This window comes from Amblyraja radiata, chromosome 16 (assembly GCF_010909765.2).
Source record: "Amblyraja radiata isolate CabotCenter1 chromosome 16, sAmbRad1.1.pri, whole genome shotgun sequence".
NCBI lineage: Eukaryota > Metazoa > Chordata > Chondrichthyes > Rajiformes > Rajidae > Amblyraja > Amblyraja radiata.
The window spans coordinates 25,421,628-25,440,838 of NC_045971.1; the positions used below are offsets into that span (position 1 = coordinate 25,421,628).

Here is a 19,211-nt window from a genome sequence, read left to right on the forward strand (position 1 = left end):
ATCTCTGGCACTGTAAGGCAGCAATACCTCAGAGCCATTATGCCACCCCTCGCCTATGATTGTTTACATTCTGTTACCATCTTGATGGGTTTACTTGGTTTTCAGTAGACCAGGCTAGACTAGTTCAGTTTACCAGACTAGAAACTACTCTAACGCTGCAGGGAATGAACTGCATTCTGTGAAAGGGTGATATTTATAGTTGCTAAAGATTTCGAGGATGGCACCTGGCAGCTGTGAATGGCCACTTGCACCTTCTAAGTTTGGGCTAATTGGAACATAAACAGCAGCAAGAAAAGGCAAGTTGGCGCTGCAGATCTGCACTGTCAAGCAATAAGATCCTTGGTCTCAACCCTGCCTTCCTGTCTCATTCTCATTACCCCTTAGTTCCTCAGAGGTCCAGTAATCTATCTCATCCTTTAAGGGCCTGTCCCACTGTACGAAGTAATTCAAGACCTCTCCCGAGTTTAAAAAAAACCTCAAACTCGTGGTAAGTACGTAAAATGTACGTAGCGGGTACGTCGGAGCTCGGGAAGTCTCTTAGCAGCTCGTAATGCTAACGGCAGGTACCCAGGAAACGCGGGTAATCTCGTGAAGTCTTTTCAACATGTTGATAAATATCCACGAGAGCCTCGAGTACCTACAGCGACTATTACCATAATTCTCCGAGTTTGAATCAGGGAAAACTCAGGAGAACTCTTGAATTACCTCGTACAGTGGGACAGGCCCATTAATATCCCGAATAACACAGCATCTCCAGGATGTTCAGCTAGAGCAGCCCATTAAATGCAACCACTCACCGAGTAAGCCTGCAACCTCATACGCTTTCTTCTGTTCAATAGTTTCATAGTTCAGGGCTTCGAAGAAAACGTCCAACACTAAAATATTCTCCCTGCAACAAAAAAAAAACAAATGAACCAATTGTTGGAAAAGGGCTTTAGACTTTAGAGATACAGTGTGGACACAGGCTCTGAAGCCCACCGAGTTCACGCCAACCAGCGATCACCCCGTACATTAATAATACTATCCAACACACTAGGGCACTTTTCCAATTTTATTGTTTAGTTTAGAGATAGAGCGTGGAAACAGGCCCTTCGGCCCACCATGTCCGCGAATGACCCATTCCAACTAGTTCTACGTTATTCCACTTTCACATGCACTTCATGCACACCAGGGGCAGTTTACAGAGGCCAATTAACCTACAAATCCGCACGTCTTTGGGAAGTGGGAGGAAACAGGAGCACCCGGGGAAAACCCACGTGGTCAGAGGGGGAACGTAAAACTCCGTACAGGCAGCACCCGCAGTCAGGATCGAACCCGGGTCCCTGATGCTTTAAGTTTCTGTGCCATTGTGCCTCCCTTTTATTGAAGCCAATTAACCTACAAACCTGTACGTCTTTAGAGTGTGGGTAGAGGGCAGTATATGTTAATGTACAAACACGGCTGTCTATGTGTACATGTTGTGCAAATTAATTTGTTGGTGTGAACGTGCAGAAGGTCCATGCTTGAAAATAAAGTGATTTGTCCTTGTGCCGAACTGTACCAAGATTAGAGAGATACTACTTTCTCCTGTTTTTATCTTTCCCTGTTCTGACAGAAGATCTCGGACCCGAACCGTTAACTGTTTCCCTTTCCACAAATGCCGATTTTCCAGAGTTTTTTGTTTATATTTCAGATTTCCAGCATTTGTAGTTTTGACGTATGTTCATGTATCTAGATACTTATGATACAGCACACAATCTATTTGCATCACATACTCAATGCTAAACAGAATATTATAGGGTCTAAGTTTAATAATCCAAGACATTTGAAGTGTCTTTTTAGATATAAGGAAGTGCAGATGCTGGTTTACGAAAGAAAGATACAAAGTATTGGAGTAACTCAACGGGTCATGCAGCATCTCTAGAGAACATGGACAGGTGACGTTCTGGGTCAGGACCTTTAGACCGAGTGTAGATGGGGGGGAGGGGGGAGAGAAAGCTGGAAGAGAGGTGGAGGCGGGACAAAGTCTGGCAAGTGACAGGTGGATACAGGTGAGGGGGATTTTCGATTGGCAGATGTGTGGACAAAGGTCAGAGACGAACAGACAAAAAGTATGAGACAAGTAGATAAGGATAGGAGTGAAATGTGAAGCCAGAGGAAGGAATATAGATGGAAGGGGATGGGAGGAAATGGGAAGGGAGGTTCCCAATAAAACTTTCACAATAAAAGCAAAATTTAACCGTGTAAGTAATGATCTGAATCATCAAAATCCAAATTAACCATTGGAGTTTTACAGTTATAAGGAAAACTGGATCAAGGAAAAATAGACTGTTGGAGGAACTTGGTGGGTCAAGTGACTCTTCATGGAGTCAGAGAGTCACAGAGATACTGCACAGAAACAGGCCCTTTGGCCCAACTCATCCATGCTGTCCAAGTTGCCAAACTGAGTTAATCCCGCTTGCCTGCACCTGGCCTATATCCCACCAAATCTTTCCCATCCATGTACCTGTCCTTGAGTAATTGCACCTCAATGTGGTTGAGATCTACCCATATTGCTCAATGGATCCCTCCAGTGAGTTCTCTATGAGTGTGGATGTGACATTCGCCCTGATTAGTAAAGCTCTCCGCTCCCTGCTCCACCGCCGCCCCCTCCTCCTTATCCCCCACTCTGTTGCTGACATCCTCCAGCTTGGAGGATGTAGGCGCCTCCGGGGAAGAAAGAAGAGAAGGAGGCGGTGGACAAAACGACGGCCGACAGGAAGAAGCGGCAGCTGGTGAGAAGGGAGGGAGCCCCAGGGTGACCGAACTCGTCCTGTTGGCGGCAATGGCCTGAAGAAAGCGCTGTCGGCCAGGGGCTTCAACGTGACCCACAACAACAGCTGTGTCAAAAGCACGGTAAGCACCATGGTCAACACAGACATCGTGGGCCGAAGGGTCAGCTCAAGTAATATACTGTTATTTGTTCTATGTTTTAACTATGCTCAGTTGGCAAGGTTTCAACAAATCCATGCAGTTCAATGGGGAATATAGGATGCAGGGAAGAAAGGCTATTCCTTCTTCTCCGTAGATGATGCCTGACCCCCTGACTTACTCCAACATGTTGTGACTGTCCAAGGAATTTGGGGAATTTCTAATACTAAGATATATTTTTAATCACTTGTAAATGTTTGTGGGTAGTAGAGATCTCTTAGGGTGAGAAGCATTGTGCTATGCAGAGTTTTACCAACCAGACCAGAACTGTTTGTTACAGACCCAATTGTTGGCAATAGTTTTTTCCAGTTTAGAGATACAGCATGGAAGCAGGCCCTTCGACCCACTGTGTCCCCGCTGACCATTCATCACCCATTCACACTAGCTCAATGTCATCCCATTCCATGCAAACTACGGGGCAATTTACAGATGGCAATTAACCTACAACCTGCACGTCTTTGGGATGTGGGTGGAAACCGGAGCACCCGGAGGAAACCCACATGGGCACACAGCGAGAATGTGGAAATTCGACACAGACAGAACCCGAGGTCAGTATCGAACCTGGGTCTGTGGGGCTGCACCACTGTGCCACCCTAATTAGGTTCACTCCAGGCAGTAAAGATCAGGCAGCTACGGGAACAGTGGACTGGACTAAGTTATCAGCGATTTCTTTGCTGTCATTTTTCAGACACGTTAGCCAGATGAAATAAATTATAATCAGTATGAAGCCGTGCTGTGAATGAAGAACGAAGAAGAAATTAGCTGTATGAAATGTTTGAAACCCTGCAATAATTATTTAATTTTCTAATTGTTGAGCTTGATAGAATGACAATGTTAACAACTGATTCACTGAGCAGAGAAAAGAGATGAGAAATAAATAAAATGAAAATACTGATATCCTATTAATAGATCAGCAACCAGTTCCAAATAAATTAAAAATAGTTTCAATGATAAAGCATTGCTTTGATGGGAACGACACAAAATGCTGGGGTAACTCAACGGGTCAGGTAGTATTCCTGGAGAACATGGATAGGTGACGTTTCGGATCGGGACCCTTCTCTTCCACAACCTGAAAAATCACCTATCTTTGTTCTCCAGGAAGCTGCCTGGCCCGCTGAGTTACTCAGTAGACTTGATGGGCTGAGCGGCCTAATTCTACTCCTATCAATTATGAACCTATGACCCGAAACGTCACCTATTCCTTTTTCCCAGTGATGCACCCTGACAAGCATGAGTTACTCCAGCATTTTTGTGTTTATCTTCAGTGCAGCTCCTTCCCACACAAGTTGGTTGGAGAGTTGATGGATATTGGAAATCCCGATTAATAGCTTAAACATGATTGCACCTTATATGTGCTCTCAGAATCCCGCTGAGATAATAATTGCAACACTCAATATGCACTTACGAGATGTATTTTTCTGTCTTGTTAAATTTCTTTTCAAGATATTTTGCAGAAGTTCGACTGGGAATCTTCACCATGGACAGCTCCTTGTTGTATCGAGTTAGATAACACGGCGTTTTGCAAAGACAGTTATTGTTGGTCTCTGCCAACATGGCTGTAAAGTGGAAAATAAAACACAAAGTTAGCTCTCACGCCAGCAGCTGCTTTCCTGATTCCTATTCATATGCACATCCACACTTTGCATTTCTAGACATTAATCTTTTCTGTACATTCTGTGCCCCTTAAGACCTTTCCAGCAGTGGAGAATTAAACTCTTTCTATTCTACTATTCAGTTGTGACCCCTTCTACTTCCCCCATACTTTGTGATGCAGTGGTAGAGTTGCTGCCTTACAGCACTTGCAGAGTCAGAGACCCGGGTTCGATCTCGACTCTGGGTGTTGTTTATACGGAGTATGTTCGTTCTCCCCATGACCGCGTGGGTTCTCTCCGAAATCTTCGGTTTCCTCTCACACTCCAAAGACGTCCAGGTTCGTAGGTTAATTGGCTTGGTATAAGTGTAAATGTAAAAGTGTGTAGGATAGTGTTAATGTGCAGGGATCGAAGGTCAGTGTGGACTCGGTGGGCCAAAGGGCTGGTTTCCGCGCTGTATCTCTAAACCAAACTAAACTTTCACTGCCCTGTGATCATCCTCAGTACTTGCAGCATTGTCAGTCTATCAGCAGACAACTTTGGACACAAGAACACATAGAAGGAGGAAAAAGATGGGGCCACAAGTCCTCTCAAGCCTGCACCCTTGACTATTCAACATGAATGATCCATGCTGGCCTCAACTCCTCTTCTCAGCCACTTCCCCATAATCCTTAACTCCTTGATCTTTCCAATATTGATCTACCTCCATCTTAAATATATTTCATAATCTGGTTACCATCACCCTCAAGGGAGGAAAATTCCAGAGATTCACAGCTCCCTGAGAGAAGACATTTCTACGCACCTCCATTTTAAATGAGCAGCCCCTTACAACCCCTTGTTCATGATTCTCCTTCCCAAGGAAATATCTCAACCTTTACCTTGTCAGGCCCCTGATACGATTGAATAAGGTCATTCCTCATTCTTCCAATTCTTCTGATACCCAAGGAATACAGACCCAAACTGCTTAGCCTCTCTTGGGAGGACAATCCTTTCATATTAGGAATTAACCTGGTGAATCTCCTTTGGGCTGCATCCACTGCCACTCCATAAGGAGACCAAAACTGTGCAGTATTCCAGGTGTGGCGTCACCAGCACCTTATACAACCGAAACACAACCTCCTTATTCTTAAACCCAAACCCCTTCACAATCAAGGCCACATGACACTTGCCTTCGTAACCACTTGTTGGAACACAACTGCTAACGTTTTGTGATTCATTCGTTCTAGATCCGTCTGAACTTCACTCATTTGTAGCTTAACAATAACAATCCACCCTTTAATTCCTTCATGGAGTTCGTAACCTCACTGCTCTCTAAATTAAACTCCATTTGCAATGGTTTCCATTCAAATGCATTCATTCATTCATATGCTAAAGCTGAATGACAATATCCTTATCACAGCTTGCCCTTCTACCTCTTTTTGCACCATCAATAAATCTGGAAACCTTCAATTTTGTTTCCTCAGTGCCATTAATGTGAATACCCTAAACAATGGACATGGAACTGACCCTGGTCTACTCCTAATGTAACATCGCTCCAGCCTGAAAAGCACCCATTTATTGTAACTCTGTGTTTTCTATGTGTTTTCTATGAGACAATCCAGGTACCATTTCTATGTGACATTTCTATGTGACATTTCCTCCAATACCTTGGGTTCAGCCTCTTATGTGGTACTGTGTCAAATGCCTTTTGGATATCTATATACACCACATCTACAGGCTCCCCTCTACCTATTCCCGCATTCACAAATAATTAATGCAAATATAATTCACCTTTCATAAACCATGTTGTCTAGGTTGATTATAATCTGCTTCTCTGAGTGATTAATTATTTCCTCTTTGATTACTGACTCCCCCACGTACTGTCTTCTTGCCTTCATGAACAAGTGAATCACAATGACTGTTCTCCAATCTTTTAGTACCTCCTGTAACTCAGCGAGGATGAAAAGGTTCAACCCATGGGCCCACTTAGTCTGCCACGACTTCCTTTGAAATCCTTGGGTACAGGCCTTCGAGTCCCTCTGATATGCTTGCCTATGACATATAGTGTCTTATGATCGGTATTTTTACGCCACTCCATGTTACTTGAAATTAGCCCATCTGTTATCTCACTTTCAGTGCCGTCCACAGTGAAGGAAGATGCAAAATACTGATTTAACATATCTGCTATCTCACTGTTTCCTATTATTAATTCACGAGCCTCATTCTTGAGAAGTCTTAACCTACCTTGGCCACCTTCCCATTATTCATACATCTGTAGGAACTCCGACTGTTTGTTTTAATATTATGCCCAAATTTTCTCTCAAAAAACATTTTTTTTCACATCTTAATAGACAATAGACAATATGTGCAGGAGTAGGCCATTCGGCCCTTCGAGCCAGCACCGCCATTCAATGTGATCATGGCTGATCATCCCCAAACAGTACCCCGTTCCTGCCTTTTCCCCATATCCCTGAGAGCCCTATCCAGCTCTCTCTTGAAAGCATCCAGAGAACCTGCCTCCTTTGCCTCTCTGAGGCAAAGAATTCCACACACTCACAACTCTCTGTGAGAAAAAATGTTTCCTCGTCTCTGTTCTAAATGACTTACCCCTTATTCTTAAACTGTGGCCCCAGGTTCTGGAACTTAGGTTCTTTTTAATCTTTTGCTGCTGGAACCCAGTTTGTTCCTGATCCTCTGGCTTTCCACCAGTCTGAGCACTTTGAATTCCCTACTTTTCAATTTAACATTGTCCTTGACCTCCTATGTTAGTCACAGACCGTGCCTTTTTCGCATGGAATCCCTTTTTCTAATTTAAATAAATTTCCGCTGAGAATATTGGACCAGCTGTTTTAACATCTGCCGCTGTTCCATCTACTGATGCGTCTCTCAGTTTATTTTCTAAGTCCACCTTTGACAGCGTCATCTTCATACCATTATAATTGGCATTATTTAAGTTGAAGACAGTGGTTTTAGTACTGTGGTGTTCACCCTCAAAGTGCATCTGGAATTTTTTCATTTTGCAGATGTTTAACCAGAAGATCTCTTATTAAATCCTTTTTCACCACTCATAACCAAATCTAAAATAGCTAGCTCCATTGCACATTGTTCCAAGAAGCATTTAACATATGATGAACATTTGACGGCACTGGGCCTGTACTTGCTGGAGTTTAGAAGGATGAAGGGGACCTCATTGAAACTTACCGAATAGTGAAAGGCCTGGATAGAGTGAATGTGGAGAGGATGTTTCCACCAGTGGGAGAGTCTAGGACCACAGGCCATAGCCTCAGAATAAAAGGACATACTTTTACAAAGGAGATGAGGAGGAATTTCTTTAGTCAGAGGGTGGTGAATCTGTGGAATCTGTGGAATTATTTGCAACAGAAGGCTGTGGAAGCCAAGTTAATGGATATTTCTAAAGGGATTGAGAGATTCTTAATTAGTACTGGTGTCAGGGGTTATGGGGAGAAGGCAGTAGAGTGGGGTTAGGAGAGAGAGAGAGATAGGTCAGCCATGATTGAATGGTGGAGTGGACTTGATGGGCCGAATGGCCTAATTCTGCTCCTATCACATGACCTTATGAAACAGTGTGGTCATGGTGAAGAGAGCAAGATGTGATTGCGGGAAGTCAGAGGTACACCGAGTGACACTGTTGTTGGAGAGCACTTCAAACAAAAGGCAGACATTCCATTGCAAGATTGTTGACCACCCATCCACTGGCGGGTATTGGTTTGGTCAGTGCGGTCACAAATGCAACCTTTGATATGGTGCATGCAGTGTAGGGGTGCTGTCGCAGCTGCACTCATAGAATGGCTCTGCCAGCTGGAGAAGACACAAAGTTAATTAAACAGTGAGTCACGTGTTCGCCAATCTTTGCTTTTGCTGCTGAGCACCGTTTGGGGTTTAAATTGTTTCTGCAAAATTACCTGAGTCACTTCCCCCTCCCTTCCTCACTGAGGTCCCCCCACGCCGGGTCCCCGTTGCTCTTCCCCCTCCCTCATAGAGGACCCCCCCCCCCCCCACGCAGGGCCCTCCTTTGTTCCTTCCCTTCCCTCCATGATGAACGGTGGATGAAAATCCATGAAACAAAGCTCACTCCAATGAAAGGTAAGAGCTGGGAATCATTTCTGATGATCTATCACTTCAATTTGCAGCAGTGTAGAATCCCCACCTGCCTCTCGAGCATCTGATGCAAGACATATGAGCATTGAATGGCCCTATAGATGGCCAGCTGTAATATCTTTCATCAGAATTCAATGCACTATTTTAAAATATCATCGCAATTCCCTCGGATTAAATAGGAAAGCAAGATCAAGTTGTCTATAAACTCTTGACAGACCATTTATAAAATGTTTCCCCAGTTGGCTTCCTGTCTATCCTGAATCAGAATCAATTACAAAGCTACCAACACTTAGACCACACAATGACAGTGAATAGAAGCAAATGAAACGCAGAAATTGAATTGAAACATAGCGCATCCCAGACGGTCATAATTCGTAAAGAACTTTGCAGTTCGCTGCTATTTCAGGTTTCCAAGTCATGCAGTAAAAGCAATCTTGAGTCTGATGGACTACTTCAGAGACAGGCTCGTCTCAACACAGCAAACTCAATTGTGTGTGACCAACTTTTCCAAAGTCAAAAGTAAAATATCTTTCTCAAAATAATTTGCCATGGACTTTCTCTTTGAAACAGAGGGGTAGCCTGTTCACTGAGTTCTGTGTGCACCTGAAAGGCAACTTTTGTTTTTATCCACCATGTTCTTCACGGGTGAGGGAGCGCTTCACAACAAAGGCTTCAGCTAATTTAGACGGTGCCAGCTTTTCTAGCAGTAGAGGAAGAAGGCATCTAAATAAGGTCATTCTTTTTAGATGATGTCTTGTGAATCTAGCATTCGATTCAATCTGGGAGTGGTCATACATTCATCTCAGGATGTTTTCACACCCAGAACAATAAAATAAAAACCTTGATTTCATTAAACCTGGAAGAAAAGAATAATATATTTGACACTACAAGGCATTTGTGTCAACGCAAGATCTTTATGTAAGTGTACCTGTAAAATGTGTCTAGTTTTATTGCCATTTTATAGCTGTGGTTGGCAAAGCATGGTAAGGGCCTACACTGGTAAATGAATCCAACAAAGGTCATAAGTGTGCTTCAGCGGGTAATACCAACACATGCCCAAATACTGTGTGTGTTTGTAAGTTAATTGGCCTCTGTAAATTGCCCATAGTTTGCAGGGAGTTGATAAGAAAGTGAGATTACATTGTGAAAGTGGGATAACATAGAACTAGGGAATAGGGCAACACGTTGGTGTAGCTGGTAGAGCTGCTGCCTCACAGTGTCACAGACCCGGGTTCAATCCTGACCTCGGGTGCTGTCGGTGCAGATTTTGCAAGTTCTCACTGTGACCACGTGAGGGATAACATAAACTTGTGTGAACCGTTGATCGATGGTCGGCCTGGACTCTGTAACTCGAAACTAAACTCAACTGTATTTAACTAAAATTGAAGATAATGTTATAACTCATTGAAAAAATCCTCTTTTCTGCTATTTACAATGTGATAGTAGGATAGCATGGAACCAGTGAGAACGGGTGAGCGATGGTTGGCATGGACCCGGTGGGCCGAAGGGCCTGCTTCCAATACTGTATCTTTCAATCAATCAATTTTATAAGACAAGCTGTGTTTTAGCATGGGGAAATTTAATTTTAGAAAATAAAATGCAATAGAGATGTATTAAACTTGGATAATAAACGTACTGTTTTGGTGTTAATACCATTAAGTAAAGCTATTAAACATCAGCCATTGAAAGCGGCATTGGAATGCCTGTGGTATTTGTATAGGTCTGTGCAAGTATAGTTTAGAAATACAGTGTGGAAACAGGCCCTTTGGCCCACCGACCAGCGATCCCCGCATATTCACCAGGGACTAACTTTACTGTACCACTCTAGTGCATTTTCTTTTTAAATTGCTGTTTTTTCCCCTTTTTCCTTCCGCCCACAATATTTAATATGAAAAAGAATATGTGATTCTGTTCCATTCTGTTTGTAGTTTGTTTGGTTGTTTGTTTGTTTGTTTGTCTTTTTGCACAATCCGCGAGCATTACCACTTTTCATTTCACTGCACATCTCGTATGTGTATGTGACGAATAAACTTGACTTGACTATTAACTCTATCCTACACACACTAGGGACATTTTTTACATTTACCAAGTCAATTAACCTACATACCTGTAGGTCTTTGGAGTGTGGGAGGAAAACAAAGATCTCGGAGAAAACCCACGCAGGTCACGGGGAGAACGTACGAATTCCGTACAGACAGCAACCGTAGTCGGGATCGAACCCGCGTCTCCGGCGCTGCATTCACTGTAAGGCAGCAACTCTACCGATGCGCCACCGTGCCGTGAACACATTAAACTTTACATCCAGTAACATATGGCGGTAGAGAATACATTTTTTTTAGTCCAGCATACTGACACAACTAACTCACCCATGGTAGGCTCCACACACTCCTTGTATTGCTCTGGGGTGCAATAGTGGGCATCACCTGCAATGAAGATCAGTGGAAAGACATCAGTGAGTCTTCGTCAGAAATCCCCAACACTGTACTGTCCAGCACTGGTCAGTTTAGAAACAGAGGTAATATAAAGCAACAATATTCTCAGCACAATATTTTTTGGGAACAAACAAGTAACTTGAATCAAAATGGTGCAGTGTCAGAGCTGCTGCCTCACAGCACCAGAGACCCGGATTCAATCCTGACTATGGTTGATGTCTGTGTGGGGTTTGTATGTTTTCCCTGTGATCGCGTGGGGTTTTACCCCGGGTGCTCCAGTTTCCTCCCACATTCTAAAGATGTAATGGTTTGTAGATTAATTGGGTTCCGTAAATTGCCCCTAATGTGTAGGGTGTGAAAGTGGAATAACATAGAACTAGTGAGCAGGTGATCGATGGTCGGTGTGGGCTCAATGGGCCGAAGGGAGTAGTTCACACACTGTATCTCTAAAACTAAAAGAAATTCCAAAGCATGGTGTCCAATGATCATGCCTGTTCTGACAGTATGTTAGATTATCCAAAACTAATCCTCTAACTCTGTTCCCCTTGTAGTTCTGCACTGCAATATTTCAAAATGTATCAATTTTTCTCTTAAATGATACAGTAAGGCTTGGCTTCACGCCTTTTCCTACACTGTTGCTAGTACTTGCCATCAGCATTTTAACTGTTCTTTTGGGTTTAACTCACAGTGAAGCTTGGTGGACACTTACAACGCACACACTGTAAACTACATAGTCAGAATTCTTTGAGCTCCAGGAATATTAGAGGATCCAGTCTCAATTAATCTAAGCATATATTAGGAATGAACTCAATTGACGGCCAGAAATTTTAGGCCCATAAAGGACCAATCTTGCACACAAAAGATCTTGGAGGCAGTAAAATGCAAACTTTTGTAATTGATTATAGACACATAATGCTGGTGTAAATCAGCGGGTCAGGCAGCATCTCTGGAGAAAAGGAATAGGTGACGTTTCGGGTCGAGACCCTTCATCATTCTGGTGACCTAGACCCAGTTGAGTCTGATGAAGCGTCTCGACCTGAAACATCACATATTCCTTTTCTCCAGAGATGTTGCCTGACCCGCTGAGTTACTCCAGCATTTTGTGTCTATCTCTGGTGTAAACCAGATTCTATAGTCCAGTCCTACACATTTACTAATGGGTTTTTGGGACAAGGAAACAGTCTTCAATGGATTGAAGTATTACAGGTCTGTAGTCAGGAGTGTTTAGAAGAGTGTTTAGAAGAGTGACAGGTAACCTTATTGAAACTTAAAAATTCTCAGAGAGCTCGGACTAAGATTAGGCATTTAAGATTGAGATGAAGAGGGACTTCTTCATTCTGCGGATTATGAACTGTTATAATTCTCTATCTCAGGTGCAATGGATACAGGTGGCTTCTCCTCCTCCGGACACTCTTCTCCCATCCTGAGTCCCAGATTTCTCCTTTATCCTCCCTCTTTCCCCTCTCCCCTGCCCCCTTCTACCCATATCCCTCTCTCCAGCTTTACAATTCATTCCTCCTCTTCTTTCCTTATCTGCCATCCTTTTGTCTCCTTTTCGCTTCTAGCCTTTGTCACTTCCTTCACTCATGTACGAATCGCCTCCCTCCTCTGACTGTCTCCACCTATCACTTACTAGACTTTGCCCCATTCCCACCTCTCTTTGCCAGCTGTTTCCCTCTTAAGGGCCTGTCCCACATGGGCGTCATTTGCGCGTCATTTACGCGACATCATTTACGCATCACGATGCACGACCTGCGCATAGTGCGTGGTGACGTGTGGTCACGCCCGGCGCCCCAGGATTTTGGGATGTACAAAATCTTCGTGACGCGCAAATGACGCCCAAGTGGGACAGGCCCTTTACTCCATCAGTCTGAAGAAGGGGAACGACCTAAAACATCGCCTGTCCTTTCCCTCCACAGATACAGCTTGACCTAGTGAGAACCTGCAGCCTTTTGTTTTACGCCATGGACACCATTGAGCTTGTTCAGTACCAAACAATAGACTTGTAATAATAATAATAATAATAATAATAATAATAATAATAATAATAATAATAATAATAATAATAATAATAATAATAATAATATCTTTTTTTGTCATTGCACATGGTGCAACGAGATTTGGTATGCGGCTTCCATCCGATAGTCATAACTTGAACAACTAATACAATTTAGATACCCCGAGAAACATGATTTATATATTTTTTAAAACAGTAAAACAGTCTAAAGTGCAAATATGTATGTGCCGGGTCGATGTGCGTGTATACAGTTCATGGGGGTGGGGGGACGTGGAGACTCAGCAGGGCCGGTTCAGAGCACCAAGAAACGCTGAGGACATTAAAGATAAAGGCGTAGAGGGGTGGAATTCTGGAATTGCATCAAGAGAGCTTTTTGAGCCATAAGTAGATGGCCTGACGAGAGAATGGTCAGTGCTGGACCTACTCTTGGGGAATACAGCCCAGGCAAGTGATTGAAGTGTTAGTGGGAGAGTTGCTATGTAATTACGGAGAGGGATAAGGATGAGTTGAAACAGAAGCTACTAAACTGTGGGAAGATCAAGGTCAATGTCTTACGACAAAACCCAGCAGCAAAAGACTGGAAGCAGCTATTTGCAGGTAGCTCAACATCGGACAAATGAAGGCATACAGAGGTGATATAACGAGAGTTCAGGGTCACCATGTTCCAGTAAAGATGAACGGTCTGCACAGCAAGTGCCAGGAAGCCTGGATGTCGAAAGATAGTAAAAAGAATAAGAAGGCAGCAGGTGGGTGCAATAGAGAACTGAAGAAAAGGCAAGCTCTTTAGCAGTTTTGATAACAAATCTCAAGGTCCTGATGCAGGGTCTGGACCTGAAACAGCGACGTGCATCTTTTTCCTCTTCACTCGCTGAATGAATTACTGAGTCTTTGGGTGTGTTAAGTCAAATCCAAGAATCTCTGCAAGTAGCAGTGCAGATCGTAAAGGTAACTACGCAGACATGTGCAATATTTCCCTTCACTAGTGGGTCATACATCAGGGGGATTATGACACAACTTTATAAAACATTGGTTTGGCCACAGCTGGACAACTTCTGGTTGACAGACTGTGGGATGTGATTGGAGAAGTGGGAGCGGATGTTACATGGGGATGGAGCGTTTCAATTATGAGGAGAGGCTGGTATGTTGCCTTTGTTTTCCTTGCATAGAAGAGGCCAAATGGGGATCTGTCAGAGGCCTACAGAATGATTTTTTTTAAAGTGCAGCATAGTTTCACAGCGGTAGATTCACTGCCTCACACACCTGAGACCAGAGTCCACTGTCAGTATGGAATCCATACATTCTCCCTGTAACCGGGTGGGTTTCCTCCGGGGGCTCCGGTTTCCTCCCACACTCCAAAGACGGGTTTGTAGGTTAATTGGCCTCTGTAGAATTTCCCCTGGTGTGTAGGGAGTGGATGAGAAAGTGGGATAACATAGAACTAGTGTGAACGGGTGATCGCTGGTCGGCGTGGACTCGGTGGGCCGAAGGGCCTGCGTCCAGGCTGTACCTCTTAACTCGAAAAAAGCTGCCCTAATGGAAGCAATCGTTGCAAATCCTCTCCACCTTGCCCACAGATATCAGTACTGCAGAAGGTTACATACTCACCCGGCATGTGTACCATCCGACAGTTGCAGTTCTCCACCAGGTACCTGGTTTCACAGTCGATCCTGCAGGCCGTGATACTGTAGCTGGAGAAGAAGTCTGTGTTGACAGCTGCAGATTGGCAGTCTCCCCAGGGCGGCGGCAGGTATATCAGCTGAAAGCAGCAACAATGCACACATCAAATAGCGCATTAAACTTCATTGCGAGGCATTTCAATAATACTATATTCAACACGGATAGTTTATGCACAGTTTATTTGCTATCGAACCCGTTTATTTGCTATAAAATTCAACAAGGTTGTAAATTTTGGTTTACTTGGAGAGAGGATGCTTAAAGTAAGTTTTGCACCATTGAACCATTGAAATGCAGCAGATGAAATTAAATGCTAACATGACAACAGTTCTTTTTAGGCTCCAGGGAGGTTAGGCTTCCCCTGATGGAGGCGTTTTAAACCAGGGCCACAGTCTCAGAGAAAGGGTTAGCTTATTCAGGAGGGGCGGCAGAGTGGCGCAGCGGTAGAGTTGCTGCCTTACAACACCGGAGACCTGGGTTCGGTCCCGACTACGGGTGCTGTCTGTACGGAGTCTGTATGTTTTCCCAATGGGATTGCTCCGGATTCCTCCTACATTCCAAAGATGTGCAGGTTTGTAGGTTAGTTGGCTTCTTTAAATTGCCCCAGTGCGTTGGGTAGAGTTAGTGTACGGGTGATCGCTGGTCGGCGTGGTCTCTGTGGGATGAAGGGCATGTTCCCACACTGTATCAGTAAAAAAAAGCAAAGGTCACTCAGAGTATGCTGAGTCCAACCACATATCAATCTTAACTTTTCCAATTCATGTACATGACCAAATATTTTATATTGTTTAACTTCACAGCTTTACGTCTTTAATTTTTAACAAAAAATTGTTGTATTGTTGAGAGAGTTAGATATAGCTCTTAGGGCTAACGGAATCATGGGATATGGGGAGAAACCGGAACGGGGAACTGATTTTGGATGATCAGCCATGATCATATTGAATTGGGATCAAGGAAAGAGCGATCACGTCGCGGTCCTGTTTCAACCAATCTTTCCACCACCACGCACAAGAAGCATAAGAAGCGACAGGACAGACACCATTGTGCTGAGAAGTGTGTTCAGCTCTGAAGAAGAAGATCATAATGAATTGTGGTGCTGGCTTGAAGGGCCGAATGCCCTCCAATTTCTATGTGTCTATGTAATTAGAACAAGAATTGTGCAATCTGGCAATCTGTATAAATCACTACTGGATAGAAATTCCAGCATTTCCATGTTTATAATCAGAACAAGACACAACATTCTGGAGTAAATCCAGCTGCTGGGTCAGGCAGCAAATCTAGCAAACATGGATAGGTGACAGATCAAGTCAGGACCCTTCTTCACGTTGATTGCCGGGGGAAGGGGTGGGGGGGGGGGGGGGGTTGGGGGGGGGGGGGGGGGAAGCTGGAAGAGAGGAGGGGAAAATCAGGACATTCTTCTTTGCTCACTTATTACCACAATTGACATGCCAATTCACCGATTCACACTGATACATGAAAACTTCTGACAATCATAGTTAAAATGTCCAAATATCTCTCATGATAGATTTTTACGCTATTCATATTTAATGTGAACTTCACATTATAAAATCACGTTTTCTATATCAATGATTTTCTCCCAATTGACAATGAAATTCACTGCTGGAACTTGCAAACTTAAACATTATGTGCCAAAATCAAACATAATCTTTGGTTAAACATGCTTTGTAAGAAAATGGAGGTTATGGCTCTACGGTGAAACATTACTTATATAAAATATCGGCTTAGGTGTTCCCAATGAATATAATAGTATTTCAAATTATAATACAAGTACACCATCAATTTTCCGGTTAGTTTTGGATAAAATCCTCCCCGGATGCCCCCCAAAAAATATAGTGCCTTGGCCAGGTGTGGCCGTCAATCACTACCTCATCAGTACTTCACCCGGCCGATCGACGGGTCGAATTTGCCACCTGCGGCTGAGACACTGGAACTCTGACTCAGCTGGAGCCGGCAGATCCGTTCCCATAGCCGACTTCCACGGGCAGACTTTGCAGGCTTGTGCCTTGGTCCCCCCAAGGCCGTGACCTCTGTTGGTCCGGCAAAAACGGATCAACCAGAAAGGCTCTGGTGGATCTGTACCATGCAGAAAGCCAGGGCTGTCCAGCTTTGAATCACACTGCCAGATAATCACCAACCAGCATACACTTCATGGAGAACTGCAAAGGAAAGCTAAATATCAAGCTAGTCACTGTGTGAAAAGAGTGAGTATAGTGAGCTGAGGGAAAATGCATCAGGGCTACCAGCTGGAAAAGTACCAATAGCACTGCCTTTATTTGCAAACTAACTGGACTTCTGGGAGATGGATCACTCATCTGTACCTTGCAAAGCAAAATGCTTTAAATTGATCCCTTGTTGGAGCAGAGTCTGCATTATATGAGACATAAATAGATTAACAACTAATGAAGGCGGATGTGATTCGTTTAATTGGTTTTAATTGCTGGAGGGTTTGGAGGGGAATTTTCCTGATTATTTTTTCCTTGTAAAACATTGTTTTTTTTGGTAATTCCAAAGGATTTAATTAGTTTGGGGATAAAATATATTGGGAAATGGAGCTCCAAGTGTCGTTTGTGTGGAACGGACTTGACGTATTAGCTGCACTTTTCAGGGTCTTGGATGACCATAAGACAAAGGAGGAAAATCAGACCATTCAGCTGACTGAAGGCCCAGTCCCACTGTACGAGGTAATTCAATTGTTCTCCCGCATTTTCCTCTGATTCGAACTCGGAGAATGTACGTAGCGGGTACGTAGCGTGTACGTAGGAGCCCGTGGTTGTCTCGTAGCGGCTCGTAATGCTTACGGCAGGTACTCAGGAAATGCGGTAACTCGTGAACACGTTGAAAAATGTCCAAGAGTAAAAAAATACTCGTGATGAACATACCACGAGTTTGATTTTTTTTAAAACTCGGGAGAGCTCTTAGGTAAACTCGCATAGTGGGACAGGGGCTTGAGTCTACTCCACCATTCAATCATGACTGATCTATTTCCCCCTGTCAACCCCATTCTCCTGCCTTCTCCCCATAACCTTTGACGCCCTTACTAATCAAGAAGTTTGTGTGCTTAGTACCAATCTGTAAAATTCAGGAGTCTTCTTCTTGCGTATGGCATGCACAACCTAAAGTCGTAGATCAAGGGTAGACATCCAGGCCAGGACAGCATCAGTTACTGGGTGAATGGCTTTGATGCCCCCAGGGAAAAGCCTCAGTGAGCAGTCATTCACAATGGGTGGGATGGTCTGGTCTGGATGTCAAGCAAGGCTGTCTGTCATCCCCCACTTATGCAGGCGATGGGCTGTTCTTGCATGGAGGGTGCGGATTCTGTTCAAGGTTAGCCATTGCCTGCGATGGAGGTCAAAACCCGGTGGTTTCACTGTGGGGCCTCTGATGACCTCTCTGTTGTTGGTGTTGGCATCTTTCCAGGCTCTGCTCCACACATTCTTGGAGTCAAAGTCTTCCAGGAATTTAACGGAAGACCAGAAGGGTATGCGGGACTTCAGGCGCATGTTGGGCAGGTTGTTCAAGTCAGCATGGATGGGAAGGTCAGGGTTAGCCTCGATGGTGCACCAATCTTTCAACATCCTCTCCCTTCTGCGTATGCTGGGAGGGGCGATATGAGAGAGGACAGGGAACCACTGCAGAGGTGTTGAATTCAGGAGTACAACAGCAACATTGTTCTGATATCTGTAGAGGCCAGATTCCATACAGAATGGGATGGAGGCTGGTACTCCACTCCAAAGAGTTACGGCAACTATGCGTCACTTTTCACTATCCTGGACATTATTCGTTAATATGCAGTCACATACAGTTATGCCTTTGGTCTGAGTTCCTGAAACACGCAGGAACAGCCATGAGTCATAGAGATTCATTTAGTCCTCCAGCACAGGAGCAGGTCTTACAGCCCAATTTGCCCATACCGACCAAAATGCCCCATCTACACTAGTCCCTCCTGCCTGCGATTGGCCTGTATCATTCTAAGCCGTTCCTCTCTGGAGCTTCTTTCCACATATTTTCCTGACACATCATTGGATTTTTATAACCAACCATTGACTCCACTTACACTTCAAGCTGCCTCAGCAAGGTCAGCAGCAAAATCAAGGCTGAGTCTCTCCTAGTTCATTCCCTCTTCTTCCCTCTCCCATCAGGCTAGGTGTGCAGAAGTGTGAAAGCGCACACCTCCAGATTCAGGGACAGTTTTTTCCCCAGCTGTTATCAGTCAACTGAACCATCCTAACAACAACTACAGAGTGGTCTTGAACTACTATCTACCTCATTGGAGACCCTCGGACTATCTTTACTCGGACTTCATTGGACTTTATCTTCCACTAAACATTATTCCCTTTATCATCACTCTGCACACTGTGGATGACCCGATTGTAATCATGTATAGTATTTCCACTGACTGATTAGCATGCGACAAATGCATTTCACTGT

At 44.0% G+C, this 19,211-nt stretch overlaps 1 protein-coding gene across 1 annotated transcript in view; it reads right to left on the minus strand.

Moving 5' to 3' along the window:
- Nucleotides 1-19,211, minus strand: part of LOC116982065 (acid-sensing ion channel 2-like) — a 441,144-nt gene that overhangs the window by 57,730 nt on the left and 364,203 nt on the right. Inside the window, exons 4-7 of the mRNA XM_033035350.1 lie at nt 14,694-14,844; nt 11,006-11,062; nt 4,355-4,505; nt 798-889 (exon numbers count right to left, since the gene is read on the minus strand). Of these exons, the coding sequence (XP_032891241.1) occupies nt 798-889; nt 4,355-4,505; nt 11,006-11,062; nt 14,694-14,844 (451 nt within the window). The remainder of the gene's footprint in view (nt 1-797; nt 890-4,354; nt 4,506-11,005; nt 11,063-14,693; nt 14,845-19,211) is intronic.